The sequence below is a fragment of the Alosa sapidissima genome, chromosome 5 (genome assembly GCF_018492685.1).
Source record: "Alosa sapidissima isolate fAloSap1 chromosome 5, fAloSap1.pri, whole genome shotgun sequence".
Lineage (NCBI taxonomy): Eukaryota > Metazoa > Chordata > Actinopteri > Clupeiformes > Clupeidae > Alosa > Alosa sapidissima.
The window spans coordinates 14,813,858-14,840,600 of record NC_055961.1 but is presented as its reverse complement, the minus strand read 5'-3'; the positions used below and the strand labels follow the sequence as shown (position 1 = coordinate 14,840,600).

At 44.4% G+C, this 26,743-nt stretch overlaps 1 protein-coding gene across 3 annotated transcripts; it reads right to left on the bottom strand.

Annotated features, from left to right (window-relative positions):
- Window positions 1-462: 462 nt before the first annotated feature.
- Window positions 463-26,314, bottom strand: ssh2b (slingshot protein phosphatase 2b). Of its 3 annotated transcripts, none has more exons than XM_042092465.1 (15): window positions 26,120-26,314; window positions 20,755-20,798; window positions 12,506-12,612; window positions 12,174-12,238; window positions 11,537-11,658; window positions 11,284-11,349; window positions 11,005-11,070; window positions 10,630-10,824; window positions 8,558-8,651; window positions 8,269-8,397; window positions 7,237-7,283; window positions 6,430-6,576; window positions 5,768-5,968; window positions 3,110-4,034; window positions 463-2,632 (listed from the first exon to the last, which is right to left on the bottom strand). In XM_042092465.1, the coding sequence occupies exons 1-15, from the start codon at window positions 26,180-26,182 to the stop codon at window positions 1,244-1,246; spliced, it is 3,660 nt and encodes a 1,219-aa protein (XP_041948399.1). In that variant the 5' UTR covers window positions 26,183-26,314; the 3' UTR covers window positions 463-1,243. The 3 variants fall into 3 exon arrangements, with proteins under 3 accessions (XP_041948399.1, XP_041948400.1, XP_041948398.1); XM_042092466.1 differs by lacking the exons at window positions 20,755-20,798; window positions 26,120-26,314 and adding exons at window positions 16,043-16,091; window positions 16,276-16,660; XM_042092464.1 differs by lacking the exons at window positions 20,755-20,798; window positions 26,120-26,314 and adding an exon at window positions 16,276-16,660.
- Window positions 26,315-26,743: the final 429 nt, after the last annotated feature.

Below are 26,743 nucleotides of genomic sequence, written 5' to 3'. Positions count from 1 at the left end.
GGGAAGAGGGAGGGCTGGGTATATAAGCTGGGGGTCAAGGCGGTCCTGTCTATTTTCGAAAGGTCCATGTCGGAGCAGGGCATATTCTTCCAAGTAAGAGGGTCACAGTGAGAAAAGACGCCGGGAATCATTTGGTAAGAAGGGATCATATAATGTCTTTAGTGCCTGACTCAATGTATGAAGATCTGGATAGCTAACAAGACTATCTGAATGCTCAAGTCTTTGACACTAGTTTAGCAGGATCCATTTCTGCGCAAAGAATACATTGTAGGCTACTACGGTTCTGTTGCCTGGTCGCAGAGCAGCACGCAATAACTTATCTTTACGCTGGAATAGTTTGAATGAAATCAACATGAATTGTCCAAAGGAAAATTAGCAATGGCTTGTAGGCCATTACAAAACATGGACTATAATTTCGACCATCATAAAAGTATACAGATCACACCCACACAGATTTCTTTGTCAAAATAAATATAATTTGGTTTAAAAATTGTCACAGTTAAAAACACTAAAAAGAAAACATGTATTTTTTTTGCCAACAGTAATACAATTCAATTTTACACAGGACAAGAGACCCTAACACCATAAACACATGCCTCTATATGCAAACTTATATCTGTCTCCAAATCGTCAAAGCACCCATAATGTGATAACTGGACATAAAGTATTCAAATAAATCTTTTGTTTTGTGCATAGAACACATTTTTATGACATTACGAACATCGTCATCATGTATTATTCTCTTACTGTTAATCTAACCATTTGATGTAGGCCTTTGTACTGTGTGTATTAAATATCATTTAATGTAATAATATCATATCATTGTGTGTGTGTGTGTGTGTGTGTGACCTGTTCCCATGTTCATAATATTTATCCTAGGTTCATAATGCAATTGTCTTTTTTTAAGGTAAATGGATCAGTTATTGAATTGAAATTTGTGTTTTGTATGATATAACCTATAACAGATTTATAATTGTTCTTATGTGCAGTTATTGCATTATGAGTTGGCCCAAGCTTTTTATACGCAATCCCTAGCAAACTAAATTTTCACATACCTGTACACACTCCCTCTCTCTCTCTCTCTCTCTCTCTCTCTCTCCACAACCAAACACTCTCTCACACACACATATATAAAATTAACAACATTACAGTCGTAGTTACATACCTCAGATACAGCCCTGAATAAACCCACATATCACCAACACAGAAACACACTCACACACACTAACAGCAAAAAAAAAGGTCACACTGTGTGATACAAAAAGCTGACAGTTCTTTTCTTCAGCCTACGCAGAGGGTGTGTCCTTCCATACTGCTGCCTCGTCGCCACAGAAATCAAGTCCGGAACCGACTGGGGCGTGAGCCCTGAGTTCTGTGCCATGTCACTCCGCCCGTGAGCTGACGGATGAGGGGCAGTATCAGACAGTGGCACGGTGGCATCATCATGGTGACGAGCCTCTTCCTTCCTCAGAGGGTCTTCTGTGTGTGTCTGGGGATGGCTGGAGGGCGAGGAGGAGGAGGGGGGAGAGTTGGATGAAGGATCGTGCTGCGGGCGTACGCGCTTCTTCTTGGAGGCATCATCTGTGGGTGCCGTGCCGAGGCGCCAGTGAGCAGGCGACAGGCCAGCAGCGTCCAGGTCCCAGTCGCCGAGGTCGTTGGCGGTCAGTTCCAGGGAGCCCAGCTTGGCCAGAGAGGCCGAACGCTTCATCAGCGAGGGCGTGGTGAGCCCCGCCTGTCGGATGCGAGCCCCCGCCTGTCTGGATCGCTCCCGTGGGTCTCGTTTGCCTCTCCGGCCGGGAAGCCACGATGACGGGCCCAGGTCGGACGCCAGCGCACTGCGCACCTGCCTCAGGAAGGCTCCCAGCTCCTTGAGCGTCTCCCATGCCTCCAGCAGGTCCGCCTCGGTGCGCGGGCCGAAGAGGCCGTCCTTGTCGGTGCCCGAGTCCTGCTCGGTGACGCCCTCCAGGTGAATGACTGAGACGGCGGAGGAGGCGGAAGTGTGATCAGGCTTTGTGGAGAGGCCGTCAGTGCTTGGAGTGGTGCTGGTGCCGTCCGGCCTTTCCTCAGTATGATGGTCTGCTGCTGATGAAGATATTGTGCTCGCTTCTTTTGTGCCCCCACTGTCCAGTTCCTGAGCTCCTTGTGGAACCCCTGCAGTCTTCCCGTCGTCTTTCTTCACGCTCCCCTCCACCATCCCTCCGTCCAGCTTCTCCATAGCGTCTGGCGTCTGTGGAGGGATCGGTTGGGCCGTGACCGGCTTCTGCTCGGAGTCCTGGCCGGGAGGGTTGTCCTCCGCTTTGTCCTTGGGGACGGGGGAGCGTCGCGGGGGACTGTGAGGGGCCGCGGTGGGCACTGGGGCCACGGGAACTTCCAGCTCCTGCCTGAGTCTCTGCTCCAGCTCCCTGGTGGCCCGCCGGACGGTCCCCTTAAGACAATCGCCAGAGGTGGAGGGGGTGGCAGTAGGCTGGTCCTCTGCTGGTGCTGTCTCCACCTCAGCCCTCTTCAGTTCCACCTCCTCATTGTCATTGGAGCTACATGGGTTTGATTGGCAAGCAGTACTAAGGGCTGGGGTTACAGTGTGCGTAACGGACTCCAGTTCTGTGATAATGTGGTGAACAGACACACTAGCTTCCTGTAGCAGAAAGTAGAGGGAGAGAGAGAGAGAGAGAAAGTAATTTAGTAAAAAGAGCTGTTAAGCAAATTACAGTACAGCTTATGAATATGAAAATAAAATTATAACATAATATAATATATGTCTTATGAACATGGAAATAACATTTATAAATGTAAAATAATGTAGAAGAATAAATGTGCTGGTGTATTATTATGTAGTAGAACATGCCTATGCTGTATCTAGTTTCAACTCCAGGGGGCAGTACAGGCTATGGAAAAGGATTTGTGGTGGTTGTGCCACTGTTCCAAAGGTCTTTCTCAGTACCAACACAGTCCCTTACTGTACAAATAATATTAAATTATACAGTGTATATACTTCTAATGAGTGGTTTGAAAGCAGCTTGATTTCCTGAGGAGAAAAAAAAATCTATCCACACTGTGACTGGCACTGTAAAATCCAAAGGGGATTTTATGACCAATGTCCATTTATAATTACCTTGGCCTGTTGGTCCCCGTTCCCAGGGTCATCTTGGACAAGTGGCTCAGCTGTCGGTTCCGGGCTCCTCTCCTGGGGTGAGTGCTGCTGCTGGGTCAGCTCTAACGGGCAGCCGGCTGGTCCCTCCTGGGACAGGCCGAGGAACTTCTCCCGCGCGCTGAAGAAGTCAATGTGGTCTGTGCTGAGAGTTGGCTTGGCGTCAAGTGTGACCTGCTCTAACGTGGCACTGAGGTGGTCGTCATCGCTGCTGCCCTCGTTCTCCTCCCCGCCTATGAAGAACGCAGGGTTGCCTTTCTGGTTGCTTTTGCTCTCGGGCACCTGCACGGACGGCCCTCCCTTTGAGGCCTCACCTACACATCTAATGGCTTGTGAACTTGAGTCAAAAGTCCTTGCAGCCTTGGTCACTGATATGTGCGTGGGAGGATCGCTATTTCCATCAGGCACAGTGGAGGATGCCTCAGAAAGTCCAGAGGCCAGTTCAGGGGCCAGGATGGTCACAGGGACAGGTGTGGGGGGCAGGTGATGGAGAGCCGGCGGCGGGTGAGGGCGCCCCACGGGCACAGTCTCCGCCACGGTCACCGCTGCCACGTCGGACCTCGCCTCAGGCACCACAGTGGCCGCCCGCGGCTGAGGGAGCTGGAGCCGATGGGCCCCCTGCTCGGAGATGGGGTCCTGGGGGTCGCAGAAGCCGTTGGAGACGCGGGTCTCTGGCGCTTCCTGGGTGACCGGGGCGCTGGTGGTGGCGGATGGGGAGAGGCTCTGGAGGAACTCCTGGAGGGAGGGCGAGGGCTGCGTACAGCTCTGGTTGCGTGGGTTGGAGCGGCCCAGTGTGTAGGGCCCTGGCGCCGGCTTTACCAGCGGCTCGTGGTGCTCTGAGAGGTTGCCGTCCGAGTGGGAGCGCCACAGCTTGTTGTGCCTCTGCTTACTGGGGAGAGAGAGAGAGAGAGAGAGAGAGAGAGAGAGAGAGAGAGAGAGAGAGAGAGAGAGAGAGAGAGACAGAGGAGAGATGAAAGAGAAGAAATATGTCTTAAGTATATAAGTAAGGGATAAGTAAGGGATAATGTATTGTCCGCCGGTAATTATCAGAAAATAAGTCCCTTTAGGTCGAAGCAAAACCCCTCCACAGACGGCTACTTGCCAAAACGAGAAAAGAAACCTAATACAATGGGTCTTTAAAAATGATTTTCCTACCGTTTTGTGACTTCCGCTGACAAAATAAATAGTCATATGCCACACAGATAGAACTTGATAGTTTCAGGTGTTGCGTGGCAATGTCTTACTAGCTTACTTTCCTTTTCAATGAAATTCCATTGCAAAAACTGAACGGACGTCTTGCGGAGGAATATGAAACACGTTAATCAACCCATTGCCATTGACAGCGGTGATTATATACTTTGCTGGTGATTATATAGATTTAACATTGGCCCGAACGTTGGGAAGGCCCATTCATGTGAATGGAACTTTCTGCAGCACTCTGAAGAGCCGTGTAATAAAAAGATATGAATGCTTACCTAACTTCAACCAAACTAATATAAAGACGACATGGATATACTGACAAAGATAGTAAAAAATCTAAATAGTAAAGAAATTAATTATAGTAAAAACAATCATATCATGTAGGGAAATATATGGCCTCTCACTAGGACAGTAAGAAATATATCCACAAGTAAAACTATTGCAGGAAACAGACAACTGCCTGGTTGACAGCTCTCCACATAACCAACATTCCTGTGCATTGCTGGCCACTGAATGCTACATAGGATGACTCAGGGGAAGCTGGAGCCCAAGCCTCAGACAATGACAGGTAATTAAAACTTGTGCATGATAGTCATTTAGATCAAGGGCATTGTTGCTCAATATTTCAAAAGACTTGACCGGACCTGAATATGCAAAAATCCATGCCGCGTGTGCATACCCACTCCCACGCCACCACAAGCAGACACACACACACTCACACACACACACACACACACACGAGACAGGAGGCTAAGGTGAGAATGGAATGTTGTGGAACAGCTACCAAGACACTCAACAACACAAAATCATTACTGTGGCATATCTGATCGCAATCTCCCTAAAATAACATGGATGAATACTCAGTCAACTATGTTTCATTCACTCATGACACAAGGACAAAGTAGTTTGAAATCCATCTAATCCAATCCATTCAATCCAATCCATCTTTGTTCCAACATGCTTCGTTGCATTGGGCAATAATGTGTGTTGTAACAATGGATGGCCTGATCTCCAGAAAAAAGTGTGGCTGTCAAAAGAGGACATTAGGACTCTCCCTCAATGTACACACTAAGGATTTATGGCTGGGTTCACTGAGATAAGACAGACTGACTGAGACATTTCAACTATTGACATGATCTACTGGCTATGGATACATTACAGCTTTATACTGTAAATAGTCTGCACATTCTAAAGATCAACATGTATTTGTATTTTACATCATTTTAGATGAAGGGGGACATTATGTAGTCAAAAAACAGGTTGGTGTTAACAGACAATAAAGGTTCTCAATAACCACCACCATGATCTTCATCAGGTCCATTATCATCATCATGACCACCTCCAAACCAGGATGACGATGATTATGATAATGATGATGATGACCATACTCCCTGACTTGATTGGTGTGGAGCTGTTCTGTACCTGGCCAGCAGGATTCCCTGGTACTCCTCCAGTTGCCTCATGAAGGAAGGGTTGGGCTTGGTGACGGTGCGCCGCTCTTTCACGTAGTCGAAGGCCCGCTCCAGGTCCCAGCCATACTCCTTCATGGCGTAGGCGATGACCGTCGCTGCCGAGCGACTCACGCCCATCTTACAGTGCACCAAACACTTGGCGCCGTTTTTCCTGAGAGGGGGCAAGGATGAGGGAAGAGATGAGGGTGAAATGGCGAGGGAAACTGAAAGTGCATTAAAGGGCATTCCGCAGGCTTTGAGTTGCCTTAAACGCAGCCACACTACAATCTTCCACTGACATGCATTGTATTTAATACAGTGGCCACACATGGTACAACACAGTATTACAAGACAACTGTGGCCATCGCTGTTTTCAATACTAACTTCATGGAATATCTGGACAACACAGACCATATCCGTTTTTTTTACATTATGGGTTGTTTCTTCACATTCTGTTGCTAATTTGGGGACTTGTTTGGATGTTTTAAACTCAAACAACTCCACCTAGCACCTTTAACTGGCACTAGGGGATGTCAAACCTCTTAACGTCTCATTCCTGAGACATACTGATGCAATCGAGACAAGGAGAAAAAGTGGATAGACAGAGAGGGAGAGGAAAACAGATACACATACTTGGCCCTGGATATGAATTTGTAGGTGTCATTCCAGTAAGCCAACAGGTCAGTGGCCTCCTCGTCGTACACGCGGATGTTGTGGTACTCAAACAGGCCCGGGAAGAAGTTGTCGATCTCTCTGGTCACATTGAGGATGTACTGCACACTGGAGAGAGAGGAAGAAAAGACACAGCATGAATACTGAACTGGACAGTGCAACAGTGCCGCAAGGCTAGTGTTTATATAAAAAAAAAAAAAAAAAAACAGGCCGGATGGTTTCAATAAATACAAACTTGCTTGAACACAGAGAGACACACACTCTTAAAAACACTGTAGACAGCTACATTGACGCATACGGCCCATTTAAAAAGTTGGCAAACTCAATTTGCTAATTTAACACCATGGGCAAGACCTTAACCACCAACACTGCTGAGTCAGCTTAGCGCTTCCACATGCCACATAATTACAGTTTATGCATGAGAACTTTGCTTGTTGAGAGACTTTGCTCTTTGCCTGCCATCTAAATTAGGGCCCATACTGTTTTTGCCCTCGTGGACCTAATCTGTGATGCTGCTTAAAACTCTTCATATCTCCATCGGAATTACCTATGTATGGACCCTTTCAAGAGAATTCCATTATCAGAATCATAGTTGGCCCCACAAGACTTCCTTTTTAACATTCCATATGTTATCTTAATGCAGAGGAAGTAGATTGGGGCCCAAATAGAACGTTCAGGCATTGTTTTTGTTTTTATTGTTGAAAGGGTCCATAGAGGTGTTACCCACTGTTTAAAAAATGACCAGGCACAGGGTTGAATTGTTCTTACCCGCTATTCTGCAATTCTTCTAGATTGGAGGCGTTCCACTCAGAACCCTGGGGACAGAGAGATCAGTCAGTTCTCCTTCACATATGAGTCACGACACACTCGTTTCTCTACCTAGTCCAGATGTTAATGTTTAAAATTCAGCTCTGCTTCAGTTTATCGTGCATCGTGCTGCTGTGCACCCTAATCACTGTGTGTTTCAAATCATTCCCTGCTCTGGAAAATGTCTTTGCTGATGTAGTAAAGACAAAAGTTTGGATTAGTCAAACGAACAGTTCACTGGAGAAGAGGGGGAGACATACATATTCTGCTGCTCTTCATACATCCTGCACATACACTTATTCTTACTACTCTTATAATATTACTGTTTTTGCACTACAATGGTACTGTTACTACACTGCACATAGCTGTACATACTGTACATATCTGTTTATATGGTTCATACTGAATATCCATATTTATTCTGTTTTTCTCATAATATATTCTGTTAATACACTGCATATATCTATATTATTCTTACTACTGTTATATTGTTACTGCTACTACATTGCACATATCTGTACATGTTGTTCATACATTGTTTATATTACAGTCATAGTTATTCTGCTCTTATAAGGTAACTGCTAATACACTGCACATATTTATATTTAATATACTCTAAACCACCTTCTGTAAACCAACTGTATACTACTGTCTACACTGCACTATATTTCTTGTCCTGTCTATGCACCACCTGTCTATACTTTGTATATCACATTGCACTTTTTTGCTTTTTTGCACTTCTGGTTAGACGCAAACTGCATTTGGTTGTTTTTGTACTCGAACTCTGCACAATGCCAAAAAAGTTGAATCTAATCTAATCTAATCTGACTATCCATGAGTAGGAAAGGGAAACAGTGCTAACAGATGCAAGAAAGAGGACATAACATATTTAATGCCGAGAACAATGTAACATGAGGATGAAAAAGGTGTGTGCCGTAGGTGAATGGATCTGTGAGATGTAGAGGCCAGTAAGGAGAGGCCCAAGGTACTGACCAGGAAGACGTGGTCAAAGATCGCGGTGGGGCTGTCCATCTGGCCCAGGATGACGATCATCTCATTGTCGATGTATTCCTTAAACTCCCGCAGGTTACACGTCATCTGCATCTCCAGCTCTGTACGGATCTGTGCAAGGGGCAGGAAGGAGTAGACAGAGGTAAGAACAAGTGTGTGTGTGTGTGTGTGTGGGGGGGGGGGGGGGGGGGGGGGGGGGATTCCACCTGTGTTAGGTAGAGGAATCAGTGAATCAAGTTAGTGGTGTCATGAACAGAGCGAGCACACACACCTCTTTAGATGTGACGTTCTCCAGGTCTTTCTGCATCATGATCTCCCGTAAGCGGGTCTTGATAAGTCGTTCTGTTCGCTCCCGTTCCGTTGGCCTACATGTATAGAATTGTGGAACATAACATCAGTACAGAAGTAAAGCTTTCCACACACTCACATAAACCACTATACAGGTATACAGGGCAACATTTTGCCACTTGCAGCTAACTAACTACCAAACTGACATTCACATATTGTTTGTCATTTTGGCACAAAGGGGAGAGGACAGAGGGGATCTGATTTACTCATGGAGAAACCATGTTGAAACTTGATTTCTCAGTAGGCTGTATGTGAGATCCAGATCTGCATTCGTCTGGTTATTTGCACATGCTGAAATGAGCCTAATCGCTTTCTATGTGCAATGCCGCATTTGCATGCATTTTAACTATGCAAACATAAATCTAGTGAAATTCAAAATCACAAAATATGTCTATAGCCACCACCATCACAAACTAAACCCATTATGACAGTGGATGTCAATAAACTCTTTGGTGCAAAGTAACATTTCAACAAAGGCAAGTAAAGTAAAGTGCATTGCCATTCATTATCAGTGCTGTACACTGTGCCTTAGTATAGTATATATACTCTTTTGATCCTGTGAGGGAAATTAGGTCTCTGCATTTATCCCAATCCGTGAGTGGGGTGAAGCACACACTAATCCCGGCGCTCGGGGAGCAGTGAGGGGTTAGGTGCCTTGCTCAAGGGCACTTCAGCCGTGCCTACTGGTCGGGGTTCAAAGTGCTAACCAGTAGGCCACGGCTGCCCCAACTGCTGCTGCTGTACACTGTGCCTTAAACTCAGGAAAAATATTTGCCTCACAAGTCAAATCTAAAGCTGAACTGAATCTATTCATATTGAGTCATTACACTTTTCTTACATCACATATGGATATTTCATCATTTAGCATGTACCAGCATGTAAATGCACACTGCATTATCTGAGAGACTGACACACACATACCACAGAGATTTCTCATGCAACAGTGTGTGCCAGATCAGGGACCTATGACATTGTTACTAGCTGTGCTATCATGTCAGCAGTTAGAAGATAGAATAAACTTGTATCAGAAAGGGAAGTCAGGTCACAAGTCTTGACTTGTACTGCAAGTCTCAACATTCACTCAAATACCAAGGGCGTCTTGATTTCTTGATACGTTTAGGCCATACAAGGTCCTCTAGATGGAGATGTATGGATGCCAGAGTCTTATGCTAAGTGTAGAAACCAAGCCAACCACAAAAGCACTCGCTGTGGTGCCAACTGACTTGTGAGTTGTCTCGTGTTGCCTGCGTGTGGTGAAAAAACGTTGTTGTACTAGAACACACCGCAAAGACTACTATCCACAGTCAATTTACCATGTGCATTCCACGCCTGCGTGATATGTAAAAATGCAAACAAAGCAGCATTTGTCACCATTTTCACACTACTCTTGCTCATAACAGAACCATTTCACAATTGATTTACTTCTAATCAATAATGTGTCGGATAATAAGATGCAAAGGGCACTGACGTTATCAGTCCTAGATCTTCTGTTTGTGGAAGAAAGAAAGACAAGAGGAGAAGAAAAAAAGAATCCATAGGCTGTTATTAGCCTACATCCCGTCATCCAGATGTAAGACACAAACTACCGGAATTGGATCTTCATAGGGGAATATCTGTATACTGCTTCTTGGTAACAGGTAAGCAAGCTAAACAGCCAATCAAAGCACTTATTTCCCCAACGGCTCCGACACCGACTCAACATGTTGACTCACACTGATTCATGTTGACAATTCAATTGTCACCAATTCAACCACACAAACCAAAAGTAAAAAATGTACATGATATATGTTCTAGTCATTACATGACTAGAGACACACACACCAAATCAAATACAGTCCTTCTGACTCTAGTCATTACATGAAAACCACCTCAATGTGTAAATATTTAGAAAAAAAATCAATTTTACGGTCTATCTAATTATGGGAGCCACAGAAAGAGTCCACACATACACGACAGTTGGCATGGGGTGGGGTTGGGTACACACTGAGCACTCACACGTCAGAGAAGAGCAAAGGAGAGTCGGGTCGAGTGGACTGCACGTCCTGCATGGCGTTCCACTCGTTGATACGAGCCTGGTCCGACGCAACGCGGCTCTGGTAGTAGCTGACCCACGTCAGGAAGAGGCTGCCAGGGAAGTAGTTGTGGCCTCGGGCCACCTCACAGGCCTTATGGAGGGACTGCAGAGCCGACCTGGGAAAAGAGAGATGGGAAGAAACCAGAGTGATGAGATCTAGAGAGCTTCATACAAATGAATCAAGAAGTGATATGAAGAGAAAGGCTGGGGGGGGAGGGGTGGAGTGCAAAACAAGATGAGCAGACGGGGATAGAAGTCAAGTGAAGAACGAGCAGAGGGAAGTTGAGGATGCTCACCACATGGCCTGGACTGAGACAGGCTTGAACACGTGGATTTTGTTGTCGGTGGACACGCTGAAGCCTCTGTGAAGACAAACAGCCCACAGCCATGATTAGTTATGCCGCTAGATAAACAGAGCGACGGTTGTGTCTCTTCCAGTCCATTAAGAATATACACAGTTACAAAATACAGTGTCCCAGACGCCCCTCATAAACACTACATATAACTGAGCAGATTATTTTAAAGTGTACTTATGAAAGCTGACAAACAACCACAAAATGAGATGACTAGCTCACCCATCCCCGTCCAAATGGATCAGTGTGTCACTCCAAAGTGGGAGTACCATGCCAATGGAACAGGAGCTGGAAACACACACACACACACACACACACACACACACACACACACCAAATCAAATACAGTCTTTCTGACTCCAACTGACTACCTCCCAAGACAAGTAATTTTAGTTAGGGACATAATGACCATAGTGACCATAATTGTCCATAACCACGATGTAAGATGTAACCAGACACAGGATCAAACACACACCCATCGGTGGGGCTGAAGTCCATGCCCAGCACGACACTCTCCTCAGTGTCCTGCCGGCCATTGGTAGAGACCACTACCATGTAGCGTGTGCACTGGGCGTGGAAACTCTCTAGCCGCACCGCCTAATAGGAGGAGAGGGACAGAGACAGAGGTGAGATATGTGTGTGTGTGTGTGTGTGTGTGTGTGTGTCTCTCTCTCTCTTTCTGTGTGTGTGTGTGTGTGTGTGTCTCTCTCTTTCTGTGTGTGTGTGTGTGTGTGTGTCTCTCTTTCTGTGTGTGTGTGTGTGTGTCTCTCTTTCTGTGTGTGTGTGTGTGTGTGTGTGTGTGTGTGTGTGTGTGTGTGTGTGTGTGTGTGGACAGTAACATTTGGACAGCAATGCAACACATTACACTGACCTGTCACTGATGGCATTTCATTATTTAAAATACAGAACTACCTATACTATCTTGTAGTACACTTTGTGATTTAAGTATTTGAAACAGTAATTATGTGAGTACTTGCAGTACTGTATGTGACTAGTAAGTGAACTTTGCGAGGCATGCTTTGACTTTCATAACTACCGTCTACTCCTGATGTGATGAAACACTCATGACTGCTCTTATCGGTCATGTGGATGTGAAAATAGGAACAGCGTACCAGTTTAATGTTGTCCTCTGGACGCAGCAGCGTGAACATATTCTGCAGGTGTTGCTGGAGGTCACCTGTAATGAGCGGGCAAAGGTCAAACAACATGTTTTCACAACACCCCAACTGACTCCCAGGACTTCACTGTGATACGAGGCAAAAGCCACACAGACACAGACACAGACACAGACACACTAACTGAACAGGGACAAGAAGAAAGGTAAATGTCAATTAGGTGTCACCTGGGCAACAAACTGCCTCATTCCCAGAGGCATTTTAAAATATCAAGCACCATACGTACCTGGGCTGCAAAGCAACAACTACTTTTGGGGGGGGGTCCTTACCTGCATGTTTGCTCCGTTGATGAGGCACACGGGAGGATGAAGGGGAGCCATTGCCTCTCGGGAGAAAGAGGGCAGCACCTTTCACTGTCAGAAAGCTCTCGCTGATACTGTGGAAAAGGAGAAGCACACAGAGCAGACAGGACACATATTACATGCAGACTCCAGAACTGAGTGATGTGTGGCTGACAACTATTGGATTGCCATATTAGTATAATGGAGAGGATTTTTCACAAAAGATAGATGGAGTGTTTTATTAAATCACAGAGAACTTCATCAGAAGTGAGAAGGCTCGCATGCTTGACATGGTGAACGAGCCAAAGAACTTGGGGCTGTGTTCTCCATTCTGGCCCACAAGCAGAGTGCATGCACGCAGCACTGACAGCAAGAGTCCCTGTGTGAGCCAAGAACAGGGCTGCAAGTTGTGACAAATCAAGTCAATATGGCTTATGGATGAAGAAGTGCAATAAATGGAGCATGAGGGCCTATAAAATCTGGGGGGAAGAAAAGGGGGAGTTTCTCGCTCACTCTCTTACTTTCTCTTTCTCTCTCTCTCTCTCTCTCTCTCTCTCTCTCTCGATAGCATTGCCTCAGAGGTAGAGCACTCTGGGCAGGACAAAAACAGAACGTGCTGTTCTTCGGTCTCTCCCTGTTTCCCACTCACTTTTAACAGCTGGCTATGTGTGTATGTCTGTGTCTGTGTGTATAAGTTCACAAGTGACTGATCAAGCGTGTCTAAGTCTGTAAATGTGGGAATTTGAGCGTGTGTGTGTACATTTGTGTGAAAGTCCAAACTTGACAGAGCCATGTTTGTATAATATTGGGGTTTCTTCAACTTAGTACATCCATCAAATAGCCCAGTCTTACAAGTTCACTTTTAGATGAGCCACTGTATCTATAGTGTATATCAGTCTATGCCCAATACTTGGACTAAGCAGGTCTTCCAACACATTCATACACCCTTTATACATCCAATCATATGAAAAAGCTATGGAATGGCAGCCTTTCCAGCATACCACACTCAGCTGGCACCTAGAAACCATTATCAGCTTTAAACTAACTCTATAATTCACTACGCTATTGATGTCAGATATGTAGCTTTATAGGGGGATATCATGTCACATCCAAAAACTAAACTAGCAATCCATTTGTAAAGTATTAATGATTGTAAACTTTAAATGACAGTGAACTTGTTTTTTTTGCTTCAGAGGGTGATCGTTTGCAGACCCACTGCTATATATTAGGGTGATGATGGTCATGACATGTGTATAACTGACAATGAATGATGGGGAAATCCAAACCATAGATATTATTAATGCCTGTGTGTCAGATTCCCACAACCTCAGTCTCTTTATTTCCCCTCAGAATCTCTATGGTGCATTCCATGTCCATTCTGGGACATTCTTTCTTCTTCTTCTACAGACTTATCTCCATGTATCCTCCGGCCTGCATCCTGAAAGTGACCTACTTGGCACGAGTCACTGCCAATTCCCAAAAGAGCCACATGCCCCCATGCAAACCCTGGCGACAAATTTCCAAAGAGTTTAGCTCAAGTCCTCTGTAACAGATTGTCACACATGGACTTTGTCTTTGACTGTTATCTTTAGTTTGTTCCATATACACTCCACCTGAATGTACAAAAAAAAAAATCATGTGCCATTTCAACAGCTGATAATCAAGCAGTGGTCTTATTACAGCAAGTCACTGTAGGCTCAACCACACAAACACAAAGATCCATACCATCTTATCCATGAATGAATGATAGTGGAAACGGTGGTAAGTCTTATATATACAGTAGGTAACAGACGTAAAGTCCTAAATAACCAGAACTTGATTCTTAGATCAAGTAAAAAGCTCAAAATCAACTCTGTACCCAATAGAAGAATCTCACAACCAAGGAGGCACTACAGGGCATGTGCATAGCCAGCACAGAAACAGCATTTTTACCACACATAATGCCAACAGATGCCACCAGCTGGTGTACACACAAACACACCCAGAGACATTAGACACACCACAATAAAACGAGATCAAAACTGAACACAAGTTATTGTTACACAACTATAGGCACTTGGTTTTTAAATCATTGTTTCTATAACAGGATGACAATTAATGTAGTTGCATAACATACAGATCACATGAGGTGAATAATTACTGTTGGTGCACCTTTCCCCGTTTGGCTACTGACCATCCACCACAGACACATGACCCCCTGTTTGTCTCAGTCCATATTTGTCACTCTTAAGTGAGGAATGGGATAAATATAGGTCCAGGCTGTAGAGGGGCCTGGCTATCCCAGCTCTGACTGACATGGAAATGCAACCTGGGAGGTGGAGTGTGTCAGAATCAGCCACCTTGGAGGTAAAAAGTAGATTTATGATCACAACGAAACAAAGCCTGCTCTAAATTCCTGCCACAGTCGCCATGAAGACCAAAACTGACCTACTATGCAATGGGAAAGGCCTCATCTGTCACACAAAAGATGTCCCGCGCTTGGGATTATTTTGGGATTAATCTGTAGCACTGCTGGCTGACACCATATGTTACAGAAACACCACAGCCCTGCATCCCTCCGCCCAGTGCAACCCCCACGGTCATGCTCTCATTTCCTATAGATAAAACTCCACTTTCCGAAAGCGCGCACGCACGCGCACGCACACACGCACACACACACACACACTCCCTTGGTTCTATTTGCACCATGTGAGTAAACTACCCCAGCTCATTTACACTTGCCTATTACTTCCTTGATCAAAGGAACTATGCAAACAGTCTGGGATACCCATGTTTGTATTTGCCTGTGTGTGTGTGTGTGTGTGTGTGTGTGTGTGTCACCATAGCGATTGGGAGTAAACCCCAAGGAGTCAGGAATTAGACTCTGGACTCTGGATACAGCAGCCACAGACCAGTCACACACTATAGTGTGCAGATCAGGATTTGTAAGTTCACGATCTGCCTGTGCAGCAGAACTTTGTCCAATCCTTTGCTTAATTAATTAGTGTTGCACCTGAATGCGGCTGACAGCAGCTCCAGCCAAATAACCAAAATTCCAATCAATATTTGACTGAAATGCAAATTGCTGGAAAACTACGAACATTTCAGTTCCATTCATGCATGTTATAACCTGTCAAAAAGACAACCGGGTAAAAAGTACATTAAGTAGACTGTCTATTGCATAATGATGGCTAAGTGACAGACACATGGGGAAGTGAAGAATAGAGCCAGACTTATGTCTAGACTATTCTGAAACACAAACAGGAAAGAACCACTGTGGTTTGAAGATAAAACAGTTTGCAAGGCTATTCAGCCAAGGCTCAGTGTAAGAAATGATGAGTCAATACTGGCTTGTAGATAATAACATAAAGCACACAATAATTTGAGCAGTGAGAGTCCAAAATGCATGTCTAAAAATGACCATCAGTTGATTCAAATCAGTTTTGCATAATCTGATCGATTTAAGAGTTGGGCCTACCCATGAGAATAGTCCCATCATCCCTTAATGTCTCAACCCAAAGAACCTCAAGTGAATGGACATCTCACCTGAGCATTTCTGCGAGGAAAATGTGCATTATGATTACAAGCTACAGCTCTACAATGAAAAAGAGGAAATGAGGAGGACTACGGAACGGTTAATTTCTTCTTGAGCGCAAAAGGAAAACGGCAGGTTAAGAAATGTAGTGAATGAAGAAAATATGTTAAGTTAACAAATGTAGCGACATGTAGCGAGGCAAAGAAAGAACGTGTTACATTGTTTACAAAATAGAAAAACTTACAATTGATAAAGCTGGGTCTGAGAAACAACAGCGTTCTTCTTAAAGTACGGCATGTGTTTGCCTCCGTAGCAGACACACAAGCATCCAACAGAGGAGCATGCTTCTGCGGCTACACCGCCTTGAGTCATTGATGCATCGGATGAAAGCCAAGAAATCGCTGGGTCTATGAGTTCATTTCAAGTAGCGCCGCCACAACTCCCTGAGATAAACATGACCTAAAACAGGTCCACACACGTACTCATATCCTGCATATTTGCCAGTCATCGTGTTAATACTAATTCCATCTAATGAACTACACTGTTCAGTGACACACCACATACTTCTGGTTTACGGGTTCTGTAACGTTTGGTCACGCTTGCTCTCAGTTTGAGGAACATGCGGTAGGCTACTGTTGGTGGGTCGTCGCTGTCCTCCTATAGGAGGAGTCTAAACCCATGTGTTCTGGTCGAGGTCCGCCTGTGCTCACGACAAAACAGGTTGGACCAGTGGAAGCATATGGCTCAGCACAAGCAGGATGTACGGAGAAAATCAGCATTGTTTACAGATTAAAGACAAAATGGGTATTACAGAATATATTTTTCATAAAGAGCTAGGTGTGTAGCCTATTTGATGAAAGCTGATCATCACTCATAATATGATTACACAGCTCAGTCTAAGACCCAGCTCTACATGAGCAGGTGCACTCCTGGCTCAAGCAAAACTAAATAGGCTTGTCTCCAAAATAGTGAAAGGGTTTATCAATACGAATTAATGCTTGTGTAGGCTATTCCTCATTACACAAAACTGCAGAAGACATCAGGAAACCATAACACACATGTGAACACACAGAGAAGTCTTCTGCAATTTCACAGAGGTCTAAATAAGTAAACTGAAAACTGAATCATTAGTCAGATTTTTGCCATTCACGACCATGCCCTTGAGAATTCTATTCATGGAGTACAGCCATTCTTATGTGTATGTGTGTGTATGTGTGTTGTTCTGATATTGTGTTCTGACTGGTTCCATACACATGTTCTCTGGCCCGGATACAAAAACAGTTTTATCTGGGATCTGGACAATGGAAGAAGCAGAGGACACCCAGCGTCTTAATCCCAACCTTCCTGCCCGCCATTGTCTCCTCCAGGACAGCACAGGGAGAGCCAGGGGTCTGGAATTTCACTTTGCTTGCAAAATCCCTGGCTCGGGAGGGGGGGAACCGACGTCATGTGGACAACACCGGGCCTTCTCCCAGCGGACCCCCTTTTCCCCTGCCCCGGGCTCACCTTCCCCTCGACGCACTGGACACGCTGAAATTCAAACCCCGGGCCTGAAACACTAGGCCTTTGTAAACAGCTAACGAGTCCTCCCCTCAAAAACAAAGAGGAATGACAATGTCGCTCGCTCTGTGTTAGCCAAGGTCACAGTGAAGGGACTGCAAAGAAGCACCACTGATAAGCAGAGAGGTCCCCTCGCCTACATGTAGCAGGCTCTGCTGCAGTGCGACACTTGCCCCTTTGAGTGATTTGCTGGGGGTCAGTGTGACTACCCACACACTTTGCTTTATTTATTTGCACTTTCTACGGACATGTAAACAGAGACACACACTTACTGAGGGTCAGGGAAGTGACCTTTGAACATACTAGAGGGTGATCAATAACGGTCATAGTGTAAATGGATAAACAACAGTATGCAGTGGGGGTCAATAAATACATTATTTTGTTTACCACTAGAGTTGGGGGGGGGGGGGGGGGGTTACTTTCCAGATGTTATATTACATAGTTTTAACGGTCAGTAATCAATGATGCCTCTATTTTCTGGGCTAAATGGATAAGGCATAATGTTATTAACGTAATTGAGATTCTGTGATAGCCAAGTATTAATAAACATGGCAATGGCACAGACATGGTAAGCTACCTAAGCTGTGACGGTATCATTGACTTGATGTACAGTACTTTCCTAATCCTTCCCCTCCATAAACAACCCAGGCTGCTCCAATGAATGTTATGGTCCTGATCATCCTGTAAGATTTATTTTACCAGAATGCCTTGTCACTCAATATCATCCCTCACATACATATTTCAAGGTATCTCAATATCTAGGCTGTTAGAAATGTATTATGGTATGACTGAAGACAGCAGTTTTTTGTGGAGCAAAATTATAATACGCACACAAATATGCAATTATTTCTCTCGCTCACGAGCAGTCATTATCAATTAACTTTAGGCCTGTTTGAATTTTTCATTTTGGCAGCACACAGGTCTACACACAAGCTCAGCCAGCAGATGGTTATAGAACCTTCAGTGAAGACATGCACTGTGGTGACAGGAGAGTGCAACCATGGGAACCAGAGGACTGCGAAAACTGGCAACACATTAAGGTCTTCAGTTATCAGAAAAATCAATAACACACTTCCCAGAACTTCCAGGAACCCAAAAATATCACCGCCCATTACCCTGAAACTGATCCCCACACCTGTCTGTTCTGCAGATTTGCCCCCCCCCCCACTGCACTCCTCATGTGCCTTTTCCCATGTATGCAGGGGGGGGGGGGGGGACAGCTTTCAAGCCATTCAGCTATTATGTGTCCTTTAAGTGGATGTGTTGAAGGTACATTAAATCTTGTCATCTGTTTTGAGGTAGCGAACACGCATAGGCACTTATGACTGAGCTCGTATGCACATGTTACTGTATCAGACTGTAGGTCTGTGTAATACCCCAGATAAAAGTGTGATGATGAGTAAAAGCTGTTCGGAGCTGTGCAGTGAGAGAGAACACACCCACAGAAGCATGCAAGCTCTCTCAATCTCTCAACACGCCGACTGGTTCTGAGCGAGTGTTATTTGCACTTATAGACACATGACTAATATCACAGGTTGCTGCTGTGAGCGATGTTATGGCTGAATTGTACTCAAGTAGGTTATGTTTGGATCTGCACATGAGACACATCAGATGCAGATTTTGTTACCAGGTTGAACCAGAAGATTTTGAGGTAGTTTCCTTAAGAAATTTTACAAAACGATTAGCAATTACAAAAGTAGTTGGCGATTAATTTAACAACTAATCTATTATTCAATTAAGTGTTGCAGCAGCCCTAATGAACGTTTACATTATTTAATTTCATTTCATTAGCCGCCTAGGAATAAAACTATTGGACCTAAAATGAGATTTTCACTTATTTCATGTGTCAACGGAAGATAGCTGGCTAGATTACCAGCAATGGTATTTTAAGGTATGTTGCTATCGATATAAAGACAGGAGTAAACAGATATGAAGGAGGACAAAAAACTTGTTTCACTTGACACATCTTTAACATTCACTCTGCATGTTGGTAGTCAGTCACGACACTGACTGAGGACATGAATGAGAAACTGAAACAGAAGGTTCACTGTTATGAACCACAGGAAATCATGTGTTGACGTCAGACAAAAATAAATTAAAGCACAGCAAGTGTGGGCTTGCATAAAGCTGACAACAAGTTAAAGAAATTACACTATTTGGAAGAATCTGATTCTGTAAAGAAAGTCTGAAATCAGCCTGATAACATCAACCCCTATACAGAATTGAAAAGTGTCTGATAGAATCTCTGATCGTAAATGTCACATTATTTGTGACGTTTAAATGAAGTCACCCTTAACTTAACATCAAAGCAGATGCAGGCATCAGGAATAAAGTTATGAGTGAGAGAAGTATGGGTCTACCAATCCCCTTGACTCAATCTTAGTCTTAATGTTAATAACAACAAACATGACTGGGATATTTACTTCCCCTAAGTCAGTAAATGCATTCAAAGAATGAACATCTGCAGATGACTGTGCTGTGTATCTGAGCACCATGACCAACTCAGCTCTTGGTGTTCTGTGAGAAAAGACCAACAAGCGTCAGCTGCCCTCTAGTGGAATCGTCCCATACAATCCACCATGGAGGAAAGCTGTTTAGCTACCTCTATAAATAATGATTTAGCAACTAACAATAATGTAAGTGGTCAAAATAAGAATGTTTAGAATTTGTAATATGGAAGTACGTGCATAAAATCTGGTGTTACTGCATTCACACATAAATATGGCAGAGAAGGTTGAGAAACCAATGGTTAAAATGTTGAGCCAAAAGACAATGAAACCCACAATGAAACATCAACACAGGCCAAGAAAATATACACACACACACTCACAACACAACAGCAGGAAGTACTAAAATTGCTGTTTATAGGAACATGTGAGAGGCCAAGACAGGTTTAACCTGCTTTTAACTGTGACCACAAGCTTGCAGGAGAGTGCAGCTGTGCACTATGATTCCACCACAATGCACGAAGGGGGGGTGGGGGGGTGGGGGATGGGTTCGCCTGTGATGTCACACGGCAAGGCGCATACAGTAGCAGCTCCACCGATAAGCCATGACCTTTAAAACGGCCACCAAGAAAGTAAAGTTTGGTAACATTTTTCACAGGAGTGAATTTCGTGTGTGTGCGTGCGTGCGTGCGTGCGTGCCTGGGATGTGCTCTTACCTTCTGGGCTGAGAACGGCGGTCCTCCTCCCCACTACCTGACTCCTAGGGAGACAAAGAAACAAATAACAAAATGAAAACACATGAAGATGTTATCAGATCTGTGAAACGCATGAGTGCTTGTATCTAGGCACAGATGCTCTAAAGAAAACACACACAGAGAGAGGAGCTTAACAGCTAGTTAGAAACTGGGGTGAACGGTGACCATCCATCACAAACTCCATGCATTAATCAGCAGCAGACATGACTGACAGAGTGTCCGTGGGTCTGAGCCGCAAGGTTTGCATACAGATTCATTTACATAAAACCATGACGGGACGTGTGTGTGACTTTACACAATGGCAAAGCGTGCACGCGTGCACGCGTGCACATTTGTTTTGCTCAAAATGAGCCGTCCTAGCAACTAACACACACACCTACAGACACACACACGACAGGAAAAAAAGTGACCAACTAATGACAAAACTCCAACATGGTGACAGACTGTCACCATTCTGACAGGCCAGCACCACAGCTGACGCACTTCAGCGCTTGCTGAGAAATAATTAGAGAGCACAAAATTAGTCCTTACGCATGTCAACTGCAGCCATGCTAACAGGCACCGCATGGTAACATTTCAGACAGAGATTCATGAGTCGCTAACGGCGACAGGCTAAACAATCAGAGATAGGAAATGCTTTATGAAAGGACAGTGTTTCTTTCTGCCGCTCCGGTTGTTGACCCCTGACCCATTTTTGTGTGTGTGTGTGTGTGTGTGTGTGTGTGTGTGTGTGTGTGTGTGTGTGTGTGTGTGCTAGGAAATTACAGGCACACAGCACCTCTTCGCCCACTCTTCTGCATACCATAACACACACACACACACACTTTATACAATACATCATTTACACACACCGACACATATACATGCATATACACACATGCACTTTATACAACACCTAATGCTCACACATACAAGCTTAAATTGATATAAAAAAAAAAATCCACACCACTCTCCAAAAATTCAAAAGCAGTTCATGCGAGAGTAACCCAAGCTATGTGCATGCACGCACTCAGAAACAAAAACAAGTGAACAAGCAACACAGGGTGGCATTTAGTCAGCTGAATAGGCATCTTCAGCTGTGGGACCAGCCTAATCTCTTTAGAGAAATAGAGTTAAACAGAAAATGATACCGCGGGGTGAGGATAGAGAGCATGGGTGAGGGACCACAGGGACTTGCTGTTGTTGCCTGGATTCAATTTACACACACTCTGGGAAAATGACCTCAGTCCATTTTCTAGGTGCGGTCAAGAGACGAAATCTTCCCACAATAAATACAACAAGGGCTGCGCGCATGGATATGAATGTCAGACCTCGGTTTGTGAAGAGCACGCTTTTTACAATGAAATGTTCAGTCTGCGTGTGCGTACGCAACAATTTATTGCAATCAGTGTTGTTTTGTTCAGCTTAGGTTTGGTCAGGAAATTGGTTACACTTCAGTTCACAAAACCTGCCCAGTATGATATAATCATGGATTTGGTCCACCCAACCAAGACTGATCCCTGGTTGTCGTAGGCGCTGACTACACGCACAGCAAGGGGTGGTGATGGCTACAAAGGGCTATTAGGGACCTCTGGAGAATAGGCACGCTAACTGAACCACTAGCTGCCAGGACAGGCATGCTCTTACAGTAATGAAAGAATCAATATGGCATCTCTTGGTATACTCCGCGATTGATTTTGACTGAGTCCAAGAGGAGCCGCTGCTTTCACAGTAGGGGCTTTCTGCAGGCATTTCTGCTTCAGGGTCTTGTTGGAAGATTGGTAACAGAGGACAGTGATTTTTGTTCTACTACCTTGATTTCTGCGACATTGCAAGCACAAGGCAGTGCAGTGTTACAGTCTTCTCACATCACACAAGGAAGCATGGAAATACAGATTAAACATTTTCGTGTGAGGAGACTCTTGTGTGAGGAATAAAACTATACTGCCTACTGCTCTGCCTGTGAATAAAACATCACATGATAAACTGGATAGGTAAACTGACAGAGTGAGTAAAATTCAAAAGTAACACTAGGCTCAAGATGCTAACTATGGCTACAACCATTACAGCTGTGTTGAACAATTACCAAATCCTCTGAGAGTTTATGACTTGCTCACCGTGACCATAAAGGGAGCTGGTCTTTGTCCAAAGGGTGAATGTGTGGGCCTAGGCCTACACTCTGTCCAGTACTGGACCATAGTGTTTGACATCCAAAAAGCCCAGGTCTCAAATTACGCTCAGAAATCAGTTGATCTGGCACTGCTACTTTGGCTGCACGTCTTCATCTCTGACGTCATCATGCCCCATTCAGGAGTATTTCTCCATACAGGTTCAATAACCTGTCATATCTTTCCCCACCCTTCCATGGAAAAGATATACATGTGCAAACAGGCCTTAATCCTGGGCAGCTATTACTCATTCAACTATAGATTTGTCTAAATAATATATTAGTTAAAACTCATTCACAATCTCTGAGAGAAGTGTGCATTGGATTCCCCTTCAAAAAGTCAATTTATTGACGCCAACAGATACGTATTGTCCTCCCTCATTACAGCTTAAGTCATTTATATCCAAACATTTGGGATAGCTGCCAGTAATCTGTAAATTCTTAAAAGGGACTTTTGGATATGTTCACTCAGGTCTACAAGCATAGCAGCAGGTACTAAACCGGAGAGCATACATGGGTCAGAAAGGTGAGTTTCCACACAAAATGGGAATGTAATCACACATCTACATCTAGCAATATATCCTGGACGGATCGAAAACTCCTGCCGGGTATGTCGCTCTATCATATGCTGAAGCAAATTTGGCTCACACACACACGGAAGGACGATGGGGCTTATTATTCTCTCGGAGTTCAGGTGACTATGAAAACACATCAACAATAACACTGAGTGACACATGTACAGTACACTCTGTAATCCGATCAAAAAGGAAGTGAGAATGGCGCTGACGAGAACCGCATTGTTTACCATCGTCCCAGCTGATCATGGGCAGGAAGTGGAAACGGATGAGAGATCAACACCGAGAGTGTGACACGGATTGCCTCCAGCAGGAGATTTCCATAATGCAAACACACAGGAATTGTTTGGGTCCGCATGCAAACTCATCCCCAGAGTTAGGTTTCTGTGGGAGGATTCACAACAGACATTTGCTCTTGGGAGTTCCCAGTGTTTGGCTCCAAGAGGACAATAAATCTGTACGGTACATTTCTGTGATTTCAGTGTGCTGGCTTTTCTGACACACGGTTTCCTGTCAGCACAGTGACACTGCAAATCACGCACCAACACATCATGGACCATTCTAAATGTTGGTTTGTATCCGAAGCTTTAGATGTTGCTAAGGAATAAAGCACCACTTTACACAAGTGAATACAACAGAAATACACACACAGAGGCTAAATACTCAAATATTTTAAACTGGGTATATTGCTTTCTGAGAGGACCATAGCTGTGTAAGCTAAGTGTGCACTTCCGCAGACGTGTTTGATGTCATTAAGTATTCCTCTGGCCTACTCGTAGAGTTCTTAACGTTGTCATTGTATCAACTTCAGCAGTCTATGTTTGCTCAGTGTCAGGTTTCTAGGAGTGATGTATTACACGCTTATAAAGCTTATCTGCAAACAGGAGACTCCACTGCCATATGATGGCCATGTGTATGCTGCTCCACCATAGTGCGATTCCAAAGCTGTATGGCCAAAGGAAAGAAATGCAGAGAACGGTCTGCAGAGACACTACAGACCGTTCACGAGAAAGCTCACATGGGGCAAGTTACAGCCATCACATGACAACTGGGTCCAGGGAGAGGGACAACTACTTCATGATAGCCTGGCTGGTTTTAATCTCAGGTCAAAGGTCACCCATGATGCGATTGAGTGTACAGTATGTGTGTGTTTGTGTTTACATAACCTGATAGGCTACACGCAAAGGGTTGCATCTCAGTGAGAGGTTATACTTAGCAAGACTACTTAAACAGCCTTACTTTGACATCTGGCTCCAACAACAGCTACTATTTCTGCATAATGTTGACAGACACAGTAGCCTACTTAAGGAGGCATCTTAGGTGTGGTGTTTTTGAGTCATTTTTGGTGCAGACGCATAAGGGTGCAGTTAGACTCATACGGAACACTACAACCATGTTAAGTATTACACCTCAGAACTTCTTAATATTCAGAAGTGGCTTAGTTGATTTAGACAGCTGCAGCCAGTGGTAGGCTACTCTTGGGAATGTGGGTCTACCTGCTCTAGTTAAACTTTCGCTGTGAGTCTGAGCGCTAGCTCCAGAGCACACTTTTTCAAGGTTATAATAAATGTCTACTCGTTCAATAAGGAAACAGGTAGCCTAAAAAACAAATGTACCCTACATAAATGCGCCCGCATGAAACAGTGAACAGGCAAGTCCACTGTGAGCTTGCTGCTTGACGCGTTTGCAACGAGACATGATCAACTGCTCAGTGTGTGAAGGGATTTGGTCACATCCATAATGCCTGATCACAGTAAAGAACAAGCTGTGAATGATCACGCTCACATACCCTCTGCCCCAACACATGCACAGACACTTCTTCCGTCAAGAACATGAACATAAGAGCATATTTTCGAATTGTTATATATTTTGATGAAGTCGAGTTTTTGCTTTCTGCTATCAAACTCAACATGCAAGTTTTGTAAGGTACAGAATCGGCTTGTCGTTGGCAGGCAACGCGTATAACAAAGTGCCGCTTCCTGGTTTGCTGACGGGTGCAGCGTTTGCATGAAGCCCTTAATGTGAGTCATGTTGTAGACAGACTCCTCATTATGATTGGCAAGGATGAATGTAATGGGGGGTAATTTGGGGACCTAAAATAAATAAAAAAACAAATATGGGCTACATAGCCATTTTGAACTAGGAACGGTACGTTTTCGAACAAAAAAATGCCTATATGGATGACTAATTAGTTCCACATAGGCTACACAAGGGTCCTTTTCCGGTAGGAAAACAAGCAGCAACATAATTTACATCTCCATGAAGGAGACAGACGGCTAAATGCGCTGTCTTCTTTTCAAATAAATACAGTTATGTAGGCTACGTGAAACCATTATAATCAGTAGGCTCTGGACATCCGTCTGACCTACTCAGGCGAGTTGTGCTAAACGCTGTATAAAATGTACCAAGCACGAAAGCAGCGCGTTTCTCTTGGCATTGTTTGGGAGACGACTACATCGGATACATTGTAATTACAATTCTATATCTAACGCATGCGCAAGTGCAATGGCTGAGGACAAATGGACAGTCGGAAAACAGCGGAAATCAACCCAAAAAACTACCATCTGCGGAAGAAAGGCTCCCGGTTGAAACGGGCATAACTCACCGACACGCAGGGACTGGATGTTGCGCTCGGAGTGGGGGAACGTTGGACAGTAACCAACGCCATTCAGGCTCCGGGGAAGGGACACCTGCGAGATAGCGGCAGCGGCGAGACGTACATATCGCTAATTGTGTAAAGTGAAATCAACTGGGTTAGTTCGCCTGTGCTCCTCTATCGTTCGTTTCCCTTGTTGGTGCGTAATGCGCATGCGCACGATCCACCAGCTGTCAAGCCCCACACTATTATTAACCTTGTGTGTGCTGGAGTCTATATGGCTGCCTACCCAAAATTACATTGTATCTACAAATTATGAAATGTATCATATAGATACCTTAACCATTCAACTGTTAAACAGGTCTATGATGTGAATTTTGATAACAGAATTCACCGGCATCATTTTAGAAAAAATGTGCCTACATTCAGTTGGTTAGATAGACCCCAATTTACGTGATGAGGGCTTGAAACAACTGGCCATAATGTGAAAATGCGAGCTGCAAATCTAGCTGCTGTTCCGTATTGTCCTTTTCGAATGTTTGCCAACCCACTGCGAGATAAAATGCTTGGGAGCCGATTGATGTCGGTAGGCTAAATATTACAATATTCATTTGAACAGGAAAATATCATGAG